The sequence below is a fragment of the Chiloscyllium plagiosum genome, unplaced genomic scaffold (genome assembly GCF_037043375.1).
Source record: "Chiloscyllium plagiosum isolate Xiang-an unplaced genomic scaffold, Cpla_swu_hap1 HiC_scaffold_14, whole genome shotgun sequence".
Taxonomy (NCBI): Eukaryota; Metazoa; Chordata; class Chondrichthyes; order Orectolobiformes; family Hemiscylliidae; genus Chiloscyllium; species Chiloscyllium plagiosum.
Window position 1 is genome coordinate 37878629 of NW_028270152.1, and position 13244 is coordinate 37891872.

At 40.8% G+C, this 13244-nt stretch overlaps 1 protein-coding gene across 10 annotated transcripts in view; it reads right to left on the reverse strand.

Moving 5' to 3' along the window:
* erc2 (ELKS/RAB6-interacting/CAST family member 2) overlaps positions 1-13244 on the reverse strand; it is an 846554-nt gene that overhangs the window by 590426 nt on the left and 242884 nt on the right. For all 10 annotated transcript variants that reach the window (XM_087994311.1, XM_087994312.1, XM_087994315.1 and 7 more), the window contains one exon: positions 8603-8758. In XM_087994311.1, coding sequence (XP_087850437.1) covers positions 8603-8758 — 156 coding nt within the window. The remainder of the gene's footprint in view (positions 1-8602; positions 8759-13244) is intronic.

Below are 13244 nucleotides of genomic sequence, written 5' to 3' on the forward strand. Positions count from 1 at the left end.
GGCTCATCATTTCCTCAAGCAGATATTCAGACTGGTATACCAAGAGTTTATTTGCGCCCAAACTAAATTCAATGAAAAGACCTTTGTTCTACAAATGTTGGTCATCAGGTTTCTTCTTTTTTTCCTCATCATTTATATAACCTCAACATAGGCCTTTTATGAGAGAAAACATTTAAGGGCAGAAAAATAAATAATACTGCCACCTCAAAAGGTCACCAGTTGAATGGAAGGATTTGTATTATATTTTAGAACTCATAACATAAAATTAATTATGGATGGATCTGGTGAAAGAGCTTTGTGAAGATTCATCAAAACATTACCTGTGTTCACAAGGGATAAAATAGGTTCATTTTCTTGAAAGTTCGTTTTATAAATTTTTAAGTAGACAATAACTAGCATATCAGAATACGTAATATTTTTCAATTAGTCTTCAAAAAGTAAGTCTTTCTCGTGGGTTATTTTGCCCAGTTAGTGCAGTTCAAAGGCTAATAGCACTTGGCATTTTTTGATCCAGAGATAGCACATAAAGAATGACAAAAATGCACAGCCTGAAGCAATGTTTTCACGGACTTGGTTATCACTTATCTGTCACAATCTTTCTACTTCATCCAGCATTTATTTTTATGAGCACAATGTTCAAATTCCACTAATATATAAGAAAAATCAAAGCCTTAGTTATAACCCAGTTAGCTTGTTCATATTTTATTTTGTTAAGATTGAAGACATATTGACGAATGCACAGAATCTGTATGGAATCTTAGGAGGCATTCACAAGGATCATTATGTGTTTTAGGTTTAACGGTCATTTCCAAGAATATAGTGCCTATTTAAGCAGTGATGAAAATGAAAAAATGAAAATAGAGAATCAAGGAGTTTGCTCATTCTTCACAAAATCTGACAATTCAACAAATCACAACAATTGAACAAATTACCCTTGGCCTGTCAACCTTCTGCAGACCTGTGAATTCGCTCTGCTCTTTTAAACCCCCTCAATTAGTTACAACAAATATTTTATTTCTGTTTAGCATGCAGCTATATCTCACTTCAATTAAAGTGTAGCACTTGCGCTTTGCAAGATGTGTTATTAATAAACATTTTAAAATCATTCATTTCTGAATTTGGAATTTTAAAGCATATGGGTTTATTATGTGTCGAAAGAAGTTTAATGAATAACTTGGAAGTATCTCTGTAGCTATGGTTTAAAAGTGTCAGAAAGACTCTTTTAAAATATATTTTTGTTTACATTTGGAGAATTTATGAATGAACAACATTATGAACAGTTCAATCTGATTTGAAGACTCTGGAATGTGCGTTTTGAGAAGATTTGTAGCTCAGGTTATGGTTTTGGATGTAGGTTTGCTCACTGAGCTGGAAGGTTCATTTCCAGACGTTTCGTTACCCTACTAGGTAGCATCTTCAATGGGCCTCAGGCAAAGCAATGCTGAAAATTCCTGCTTTCTATTTATATGTTTGGGTTTCTTTGGGCCAGTGATGTCATTTCCTGTGGTAATGTTATTTCCTGTGAAGTCACTTCCGGTTCCTTTCCTCAGAGGTGGTAGATGGGATTTAACTCATTGTGTTTGTTGACAGAGTTCCGGTTGGAATGCCATGCTTCTAGGAATTCTCATGCGTGTCTTTGTTTGGCTTGTCCTAGGATGGATATGTTGTCCCAGTCGAAGTGGTGTCCTTCCTCATCCATATGTGAGGATACTAGAGAGAGGGTCATATCTTTTTGTGGCTAGTTGCTGTTCATGTATCCTGGTGGCTAGTTTACTGCCTGTTTGTCCAATGTAGTATTTGTTACAGTCCTTGTATGGTATTTTGTAAATGACATTAGTTTTGCTTGTTGTCTGTATAGGGTTTTTCAAGTTCATTAGCTGCTGTTTTGGTGCATTGGTGGGTTTATGGGCTATGATGCCAAGGGGTCTGAGTAGTCTGCCAGCCATTTCTGAGATGTCTTTGATGTAGGGAAGAGTGGCTAGGGTTTCTGGGCGTGTTTTGTCTGCTTGTTTGGGTTTGTTGCTGAGAAATCAGAGGACTGTGTTCATTGGGTACCCATTCTTTTTGAATACACAGTATAGGTGATTTTCCTCTGCTCTACATAGTTCCTCTGTGCTGCAGTGTGTGTTGGCTTGTTGAAATAATGTTCTGATGCAGCTTCGTTTGTGTATGTTGGGATGAATGCTTCTGTAGTTCAATATTTGGTCCGTATGTGTTGTTTTCCTGTAGAAGCTGGTTTGAAGTCTCCCATTGGCTGTTTGCTCTACTGTGACATCTAGGAATGGCAGTTTGTTGTTGTTTTCCTCCTCTTTAGTGAATTTTATGCCAGTAAGGGTATTATTGATGGTCTTGAAGATTTCGTCTAATTTGTTTCATTTAGTGATGACAAAGGTGTCATCCATATAACGGACCCAAAGTTTGGGTTGGATGGTTGACAGAGTTGTTTGTTAAAGTCTCTACATTACTGCCTGTGCTAAGAACCCTGATATCAGAGATCCCATGGGTGTCCCGTTGGTTTGTCTGTAGGTTTGTTCTTGAAGGTGAACTGTGTGGTAAGGCATCGGTCCACTAGCTTGATGATACTGTCCTTGCTGATGAAGTTAGTGGTGTTTGGTGTATGTGTCTTTGGGTCTTCTAATAGTGTAGTCAGTGTTTCCTTGGCCAGGTTAATGTTGATTGATGTAAAAGGAATGTTTTTCCTGGGCTCAACAGGCACCCATAAGTTGAAAAAAGACTTTATAAAGTTTTGGTTTGGTCAGTTCAGTTCTGTAGTTATCATGCCTATGGTCAGATGTGTAAAGCACCTATTTCTAAGGATGCAGAAAAATCCTTTAGTGCTGTAAAACAAACATTCCCTTAGTGGAAGGAATTTATTTTAAAAGTTGCAGACCAAAAGACTTTGTTTAAAACCTAGAAATGATAATGTGAGGCTTAGCCATATGAAGAATCAAGGAAGGCTATCAGCTTCTCACCACCTTTTCTCTTGTCTTGAGTTGCTCTTTTATTTTCTATTCCCTCCCACTGATGAGTTATTTCTTTATTTGTGCTCTCTTTCAAGTGAAAGCACTATGATTTCCACTTCCCTTTCTAGTTCTAGCTAATTCATCTGCAATGGAATACTTGCTAATCAATTGATTCATCAATCAGGTTTGCACTGCTGTTTTTTCAAGTTCAATTGTTATGCCATTATCTCAGTTACATTTACCTTCCTAGCCCCATGATTAACTCTAAACCTAACATTTCAGCCACTTCAAAAGCCCAATCACAGAGTCATAGAGATGTACAGCATGGAAACAGACCCTTCGACCCAACTCATCCATGCTGACCAGATATCCGAAATATATAGAGACCAATTTGCCAGCATTTGGCCCATATACCTCGAAACCCTTCCTATCCATGTACCCATCCAGAATCCTTTTAAATGTTGCAATTGCTAATACCTCCTCTACCACCTCCTCTGACAGCTCATTCCATAAACACACCACCCTCTAAGTGAAAAGTTGTCCCTTACATCCCTTTTAAATCTTGCCCCTCTCACTTTAAACCTATGCCCAATAGTTTTGGTCTCTCCTACCCTGGGAAAAAAGACCTTGGCTATTAACCTATACATGCACCTCATCATTTTATAAACCTCTATAAAAGTCACCCCTCAGCTTCCAATGCTCCACGTAAAACAGCCTTGGCTCAACCCTCCAACCTTGGCAACATTCTTGTAAATCTTTCATGAACCCTTTCAAGTTGAACATCATCTTTCCAATAGCAGGGAGACCAGAACTGCATACAATATTCCAAATGTGGCCTAACCAATGGCCCATACAGCTGCAACATGACATCCCAACTCCCATACTCAACGTACCAACTAATAAAGGCAAGCATACTAAATGCCTTCTTCACTATCCTAACTACCTGTGACTCTACCTTCTAGGAACTATGATCCTGCTTTGTTCAGTAACACTCCCCAGGACCTTACCATTAAGTGTCTAAGTCCTGCCCTGATTTGCCTTTCCAAAATGCAACACCACACATGTAAACTAAAATCCAACTACCACTTCTCGGCCCACTTGCCCATCTGATCAAGATCCGGTTTAACTCTGAGGTCACTTTCTTTGCTGTCTAAACTTCTAATTTTGGTGTCATCTGCAAACTTACTAACTATTAATCTTATACTCACATCCACATCATTTATACAAATGATGAAAAACAGTGGACCCACCATCATTCATCGTGGCACACTACTGGTCACAGATCTCCAGTCTAAAAAGTCTCCTCCATAACCACCCTCTACCTTCTACCATTGAGCCAGTTTTGTATCCAAATGGTTAGTTCTCCCTGGATTCCCTGTGATCTAACCTTGCTAACCCCAGTCTACCATGTGGAACCTTTCAAATGCTTTACTGAAGTCCATATAGATCACACCTACCACTCTGCCCTCAATCATCTTCGTTACTTCTTCAAAAAACTTGATCAAGTTAGTGAGACACAATTTCCATGCACAAAGCCATGTTGACTATCCCTAATCAGTCCTTTCCTTTCCAAATACTGTATATGTAAAACCTATCCCTCATAATCCCCTCTAGCAACTTACCCACCACTGAGATCAGGTTCACCGATCTATAGTTCCCTGGCTTTTCCTCACCACCCTTCTTAAATAGTGGCACGACGTTAGCCAACCTCCTGTCTTCCAGCACCTTACCCTTGACTATCGGTAATACAAATATTGCAGCAAGGTGCCCAGCAATCACTTTCCTAACATCCCACAAAGCTCTGGGATACACCTGATCAGGTCCCAGATATTTGCCTACTTTTATGCATTTTGAGACATCCAGCACCTCCTCTTCTATAATATGGATGCTTTTTGAAATATCACTATTTCTCAAACATCTCCACAGTAAACACTCATGCAAAATTCTCAACTACTATGTTACCCTTTCCCTGCGGTTCCACACACAAGCAGCTTTGTACATCTTTAAGAGACCCTACTCTCTCTCTCTGGTCACTCTTTTGTTCGTAATGCATTTATAGAATCTCTTTGGATTCTCCTTCACCCTATTTGCCAAATCTATCTCATGTTCCTTTTTTGCCTCATGATTTCCCCCTTGAGGATACTCCTACTGCCCTTATATTCTTCTAGAGAGTCACTTAATCCTAGCTGTCTATACCTGACATATGCCTTCTTTCTCTTGATGAGAGCCTCAATTTCTCTAGTCATCCATCTTGCCCTTCACCCTAACAGGAACAGACCATCTGTGGACTCTCGCTATGTCATTTTTGAAGGCCTCCCATTTTCCAGCCATCTCTTTAAGCAAATAGTCGCCTCCAATCAACTTCTGCAAGTTCTTGCCTAATACATTTTGGCAACTTCCTCCAAGTTAGAACTTCAACTTTTAGATCTGGTCTATCCTTTTCCATCTCTATTTTAAAAGTAATAGAATTATATTCGCTGACCCCAAAGCACTCCCCCACTGACACCTCACTCACCTGCCCTGCCTTATTTCCCAAGAGAAGGTCAAGTTTTGCTCCTTCTCTAGTAGGTACATCCACATACTGAACAAGAAAATTTTCTTGTACTCACTTAAATTCCCCCGCATCCAATCCCTTAACACTATGGCAGTCCCAGACTATATTTGAAAACTTAAAATCCCCTACCATTACAACCCTATTATCCACATAAATAACAGAGATCTCCTTATAAATTTTGTTTATTCTTTGAAAATTGTTCTCAAGGAAAATCTCTCTGCACCAGCCACAGCCATTTTGATATAATAATGCACAAAAAACCTGGCAAATATCATTTTATCCTTTCCCAATTATTTGAAAAACCCATCCACAATGAAACCATGGCTTTGCTTGGCTTCAAACTTCCATTTTTGTTCTGGTCACACTACTCTGTTGGTCACAACATAAAATAAAAATAATTATTCTGGTTACCAGGATGACTAATTAAATATCGTCTGACAGTTTTAAACAACAATCCATCAACCAGGTTTCTTAATAAATTCAATGGCTGGTTTATCATCAAATGTCACACTTAGAGTCCCGTTGAACAAAGGGACAGAGAGGTGCTGGTTCATTGTTTCTTGAACATTACGTTGCAGGTAGACAGGGTGGTGAAGGTGACATTTGGCAACTTGCCTTCATTGGTCAGGGCACTGAGTATCGGCATTGGTACATCATGTTGCAGGGCTCAAGATATTGGTGAGGGCACTTTTGGAGTACTGCATACAATTCTAGTCACCCTGCTCTAGGAAGCATGTTGTTAAACTAGAAAGAACAAAGAACAAAGAAAATTTACAGCCCAGGAACAGGCCCTTCGGCCTTTCAAGCCTAGGCTGATCCAAATCTACTGTCTAAACCTGTCGTCCAATTCCTAAGTACATGTATCCTTCTGCTCCCCACTTACGCGTGCATCTGTCTAGACGCATCTTAAATGAATCTACTGTGCCTGCCTCTACCACCTCTGCTGGCAACGTGTTCCAAATGCCCACCACCCTCTGTGTGAAATACTTGCCGCGAGTATCCCTTAAACTTTCCACCTCTCATCTTGAAACCGTGACTTCTCGTTATTGAATTCTTCACCCTGGGAAAAAGCTTGTCTCTATCCACCCTGTCTATACCCTTCATGATTTTGTTAACCTCAATCAGGGTCTCCCCTCCTTTTTTCTAATGAAAACAAACCTAACCTACTCAACCCCTCTTCATAGCTAGCACCTACCATACCAGGCAACATCCTCGTAAACCTTCTCTGCACCTCTCCAAAGTGTCCACATCCTTTTGATAATGTGGCAACCAGAACTGTACACAGTACAGAAAGGATATAGAAAAAATTTACAAGATGTTTTGAGGTATAAGGAGAGGCTGAATTAGGTGCAACCATTTTTAACTGGAAGGTAGGAGGCCAAGAGGTGACCTTATAGAAGTTTATAGTTTACAAGCAGGCATAGTTTTAAGGTGAGAGGGTCCTGAGGGACAATGTTTTCACAGAGAGTCGTGCGTGAAGGGAATGAGCTGCCACAGTAAGTGGTAGATGCAGGTACAATTGCAACATTTAAAAGACATTTGACAAATAATGGATAGGAAAGATTTAGAGGGACATGGGCCAAACATTGGTGAACATAACGAGGTCAGTTTGGGAAACCTGATTGGCATGGACAAGTTGGACTCAAGGGTCTGCTTCCATGCTGTATGACTATGAGGAGTCTCCGGACAGAAGCCATTGCTCTTGCCATCAGGAATTTGGTCTTGGGAATGCTTTATGCAGCAGTCCTGTGTGATAAACATTTAAAATGGTTCACAGAATCCCAAACCACCTGCCTTTTCACAGTCTTGAGGAGTCCATTCACATGCATGCAGATATGAGAGAGATTGCAGTCCACTTTTCACTATTTGAGGAAGTTAATGCTCAATGTCTTTATGTATTTTAGTCTCATATGCCCAACCTTTGGCCCCCTTGTGCACAGGAGCACAGACAGACCTCCTCATGGGCAGGTCCAACCAGTAGATCATGGAATGGATTGTTAGTCCTAATTACCTGCCACTCTTTTTAATTAGATCTGCATCAGATGTCCTTCAGGAGGGCGCATGCAGTGTCTACTGTCACATTTGAGGCCCTCCCTAACTGGCGGGTCTCAGCGAGGCTGGAGGGCATTGTTCCTACTCAAACTTCAGTGAAATTTAAAACTTTGTTTTTACAAGTTTTGATTTTTGTATCAGAGCCATTTTAAGGCACCTTTCACTATTAAGTTTGTTCACTTGTTCTTTTTTAAAAGAGTAAAAAGATACACATAAGGGCATGCTACACAGGTAGCTTCCTCTTTACCATCAGGGATCTGGCATGGAGGCAGTTGCACACAGTGAGGAGGAGGTTAGGAGAGTTTATGGATGCCCCAGGCGCCCTGTGCTTTTGTGCAGCATCGAGGAAGTCTGTGCACCATGCACGTGTAGGTTGTGCTGGACTGTAGCCCTTAATTCACTTTTGCAAGGGGGTTGCTCCACAAGTTTTGCCCGAACTTCAAAACCACCCTCAAATTTGGCCACCCAGTGTAAAATAGGGGCAAACACATTGGAGCACCTCCACAGGGGTCTGCTCCTGGGTCTAATTAATATGGCCATTAACAGGACTAGACAGCAGGCTGTGGAGAGGATCATTACTCTATCATAGATACCTACTTCTCTTCCATAGTTACGTTCATGCAAGGGTGGCAGAGGAGTGGGAGCATGTTGTTTCCACCAGTAAGCTTCATGGCTTCCATGACTGATAGATATAATCTCTCCCCAAAATATCTTAATTTAAATTGTACATTTGCTTTAAAATTTGGCCCATTAAAGGGCCAGTACCTCTGTTCATAAGGTAATTTGATTTTCAAGTACATTTGTTTTTTTTGAAAGAGTATAAAGAGACACTTATTTACACTGGTCGGGTGTTAGAAGGTTGGCACAAGGTTAGAATATAAGCATTTGGAATATTTCACTTCATGAACATATCAAAAACTAAGTAAAAATGGACTCCTGGTCACTTTTCTAACTAACTATCTGAAGGACTCAACATGGTACTTGCTCATATGATCACTTAGAAATCTTACACCTATCCAAAAACAATAATCACCTTATTTTTCATGAACTTTGAATGACTCTTGTAAACTTCCATCTGTTTAAGCTCTTCTTCCCGGTCTTCAGTACTCAGAGCTCCATTGGTCTTCAGCATTTGAATTTCATCCTCTAAATCCCTAATATTTCTCTCCAGTGAGGCAATCTTGGTATCCTAAGGCAGAAAACAAAATTACAATTTCTAATTTACTACTGCTGTAATCATATGCCACAACATTAAAAAAAATCTCTATTCTAAATCGATCAGCCATTGAAGTGAAAACAGCAAAACATCATTTGCAACAAACACATCAACAAAACAAGAACAGTGGATTATTGAGGTTTGTGTCACTGGTCTCCAGGAACTTACTTGATTATCATTAGCAATTGGACAGGAAATTATCCAGACACCTTTTTTTCTCAAACTGACCTATAAAATTACTACATTTTGGCCTCTACCTTGTGACTATGTGGGCAGAAGTGGGGTGACAGTGTGTTAAAGTTATAAATCACACAACACCAGGTTATAGTCCAACAGGTTTATTTGGAAGCCTTAGCTTTCAGAGCACCGCTCCTTCATCAGGTGGTTGTGCCAAGATAGGTCAGAATTAAAGGACACTGAACAATGATAACAGTACTGATGCTGGAAAGTCTGAAATAAAAACAGACAAAGCTCACAAATTTGTAGCAGGTCATGGCAATATTTCTGGAAGGAAACAAAAAAGAGTTAACATTTCAGGTCTGTGATCTTTCATCAGAACTGGGAAAATAGGCTATGTAATATTCATTATAAGCTCAGAGATTCCCACAGTTACCGTTAGTCCATTTCCTTAAACTCCACACCCTGTAAGGGTTCCACTCCTTTCTCCCAGTTCTGCCATCTCCATTGCATCAGTTCTGATTATGCAACCTTTCACAATAGCATGTCTGAAATATCATTTCCTCCTTAACCAAGGATTAACTTACACCACCCCCCTACCCTCATAGTTAACTAGACACTTGACCACAATTGACATTTCTCATACTTTTGTGCTCAAACCCTTCCCCCTCATCCAGAACTGTGATACGGATGTCAAGCGTCCTCACTTTGCACCCACCATCATTCAACTAACCAATTTGTTATTTCCACCATCTCCAGCATCTACCCCTCCCTTTTTTCCCAGCATTCCTAAGGGATCATACATCCATAACACCCTGGGGTCCACTCCTGCCCATGACACATTTTCAAGCAAACACTGAGATGAGCCTTTTAAACAGCTCACGCCTCAGCATCCAAGGCCACAGACATTCCTTCCAGGTGAAGCGGTGACTTACGTGTATTTCTTCCAATCTAGCATTTGGCGTTCAAAATGTTGTCTCCTCTGCAATGGAAGACCCAGAAGAGATTGGTTGACTGCTTTGTGGAACAGCTTCCATCAGACCATGCAAGCATGACACCATGCTTTTGGTGACCTGACATTTTAATACACCACCTTATTCTCACTCGGTCATCTCCATCTTTGGCCACTGCCCTGCTGCAGTGAAGTTCAACCGCAGCTTGAAGAACAGTGCCTCATCTTTCAATTGTGTACTTCACAGCCTTCTCAAATGAAAAGAGTTGAATCATTTCCTGCCATAATCTCTTGATAATTGTTTTCTTTTCTTTGCACATTTTGGTTTTCCCCTTTTTTTATTGCTATCAGCAGTCCACCTATTCCTGGCAAGTTTTGCTTCTTTTCTTGCTTCCCCACCATTTGCTTTAGATTTGGAAAACTAGCTCATGTCGCTCAATCGCTGGTGACTTTCACCCTATCAGAAACCTTCCTCCTTGTCCCATCGAAACTTTTACATCAAAGGCAGAGACAACAGTGGAAGTGATTCAAATGAGAAAAAAATCTGACACTGCTGTCTGACCCAGCAGTGAATCCGCACAACTGCTGCCTCTGCTGTTTGATTTTCAAGTATCTCTGGACATCGGAGTGTGTCTAAGAAAAATGAACAAACTGCAAAATTTACAGCTGACCTTGGAGACACCTGTGTGGGAGAGCTCACAGCAGGGGAGCAGCTCAGTGGATAGTTTGTAAATGTTAACTTATTAGTTTTATTGTGGTAAATCTACAATAGTGAGTGGAGTGGGTTCTGTTTTTGGATTATATGTTTTATTGAGATCTGTCTCGTGATTAAAATTTAAAAATACAAAACATAGGTACGAAGTTAGCCTGCAGCAGCGGTTTTAGAGCAGCAAGACTGTGCTATTTTCTGGATCTCTTGATTGTTAAAGTGGAAAGATGGTAGAGTGACGTGCTCTTCCTGTTGAATGTGGGTGGTTAGGAAGTGTTTCCATCTTATTTTTGAATATGCCTACAGGAAGGTCATGAATCCTATTGGATTGGTTATAGCAGCAGTTACAGGCAATAAGGAATTTACAGAGGCTAGCAGGTGTGATGGATGGCAGTTACAGGAAAGGAGAAAAACCACAGATATAGTCAGGTAGATGGGTTACCTCCAGGAAAGTCCAGACGGGTAGGCAAGTCATGCAGCAGTATCCTGTGGCTATCCCCATCTCAAACAAGTATGCTGTTTTGAAAAATGTAAGGGGTTATGGAGAATGTAGTACCTACAGCCATGTTTCTGGTACCAAGACTGTCTCTAATGTAACAAGGGGTATGGCAGGTCCAAGGAATTGGTTGTGATAGGAGACGCCCCAGTCAGAGGCAGAGATAGAAGTCTCTGAGGCCAACAGCGAAACATTAGAATGTTGTGTTGCCTCCCTGGAGCGAAGATCAATGATATCTCAGATCATTGGAATTTCTTCTGGGGTAGAAGTGACTTGCATTAAAAGGACAGATTCAACCTGAATCAGAAGGGGATTAATATACTGACAGGGGGATTCAGGAGGATTTTTGCAAGTATGAGTGAGAGCGAGAGAGCGAAAGGAAGTGTGTGTGTGTCTGTCTGTGGACTATGGAGATAGTGAGGAAGGAGATCAATCTGAGACAGGCACCACTGGGAAAAGGAGCAAGCCAAACAGTAAGGGCTGGCAGGAACAATGCACAAAACAAGGTCGGACTGATAAATTAAAGTGCATTTATTTCAATACAAAAGGCCTAACAGGTAAGGCAGATGAACTCTGGACATGGTTAGGAACATGGGACTGGGATATCATATCAATTATAGAAACGTGACTCAGGGATGGACAGGACTGGCAGCTTAAATGTTCCAGAGTGTAGACACTAAAGGAAGGATGGAAGGTGGGGGGGGGGGGGGGGGGGGGAGTGGCATTTTTGATTTGGGATAACATTATGATTGTTTCGAGAGGATATTCCTGTGAATATGTTCCAGCAAAGTTATTTCTCAGTTCCACCCAAAGAAGAAAGGGATAATCACATTATTAGAATTGTACTATGGTCCTTCCCCCCCCCACCCCCCAGCATAGACAGCAGGAAATTGAGAAACAAATGTTAGGAGATCTGTTATCTGTAAGATTAATAGGGTGGTTATGGTAGGGGACTTTAACTTTGCAAACATAAAAGGTAATCAGGAAAAGCCAGGGAACTATAGACCGATGAGCCTGAGTGGTGAGCAAGTTGTCGGGCAAGTGGTGTGCCGCAAGGACTGCCATAGTGTTAAAGGCTTGCATGAAAAAGAACTTGCTAAGCGTGTACAAGAAAATTTTCTGATTCAGTATGTGGATGTACCCATTAGAGAAGGTGCAAAACTTGACCTACTCCTCAGAAATAAGAGTAAGCAGATGACTGAGGTGTCAGTGGAGGAGCACTTTGGAGACCGTGACCATAATTCTATTAGTTTTAAAGTAATGATGGAAAAGGACAGACCATATCTAAAAGTTGAAGTTCTAAATTGGAGGAAGACTAATTTTGACAGTATTAGACAAGAACATTCAAAAACTGATTGGGGGCAGACATTTGCAGGAAAAGGGACAGCTAGAAAATGGGAAGCCTTCAGAAATGAGATGAGAGTCAGAAACAGTATATTCCTGATAGGATGAAAAACAAGGCTGATAGGTAGAGGGAATGCTGGATGATGAGACAAATTGAGGTTTTAGTCAAGACAAAGAAAGAAGTATCTGTCAGGTATGGACAGGACAGATCGAGTGAATCTTTACAGAAGTATAAAGGCAGTAGGAATACACTTAAGAGGGAAATCAGGAGGGCAAAACGTGGACATGAGATAGCTTTGGTAAATAAAGTTATAGGAGGATCCAAAGGGTTTTTATGAATATATTAAGGACAAAAGGGTAACTAGGGAGCAAATACGGTCCTTCAGAGATTAGCAAGGCGGCCTTTGTGTGGAGCTGCAGGAGATGGGAGAGATACTAAAGAAGTATTTTGCAAGAGTATTTACTGTGGAGCAGGACATGGAAAATGTAGAATGTGGGGAGTTAAATAGCGACATCTTCAAAAATGTCCACATTATAGAGGTTGTAGTGCTGAACATCTTAAAACACAAAGGTGGATAAATCCCTGGGTCCTGATCAGGTGTACCCTCGACCTCTGTGGGAAGCTGGGGAAGTGATTGCTGGGCTGCCTGCCGAGGTATTTGTATCATTGACAGTCACAGATGAGGTGCCGGAAGACTGGAGGTTGGCTATTCTAGTGCCACTGTTTAAGAAAGATGATAAGGAAAAGGCAGGGAATTATATATCGGTGAGCCTGATATCA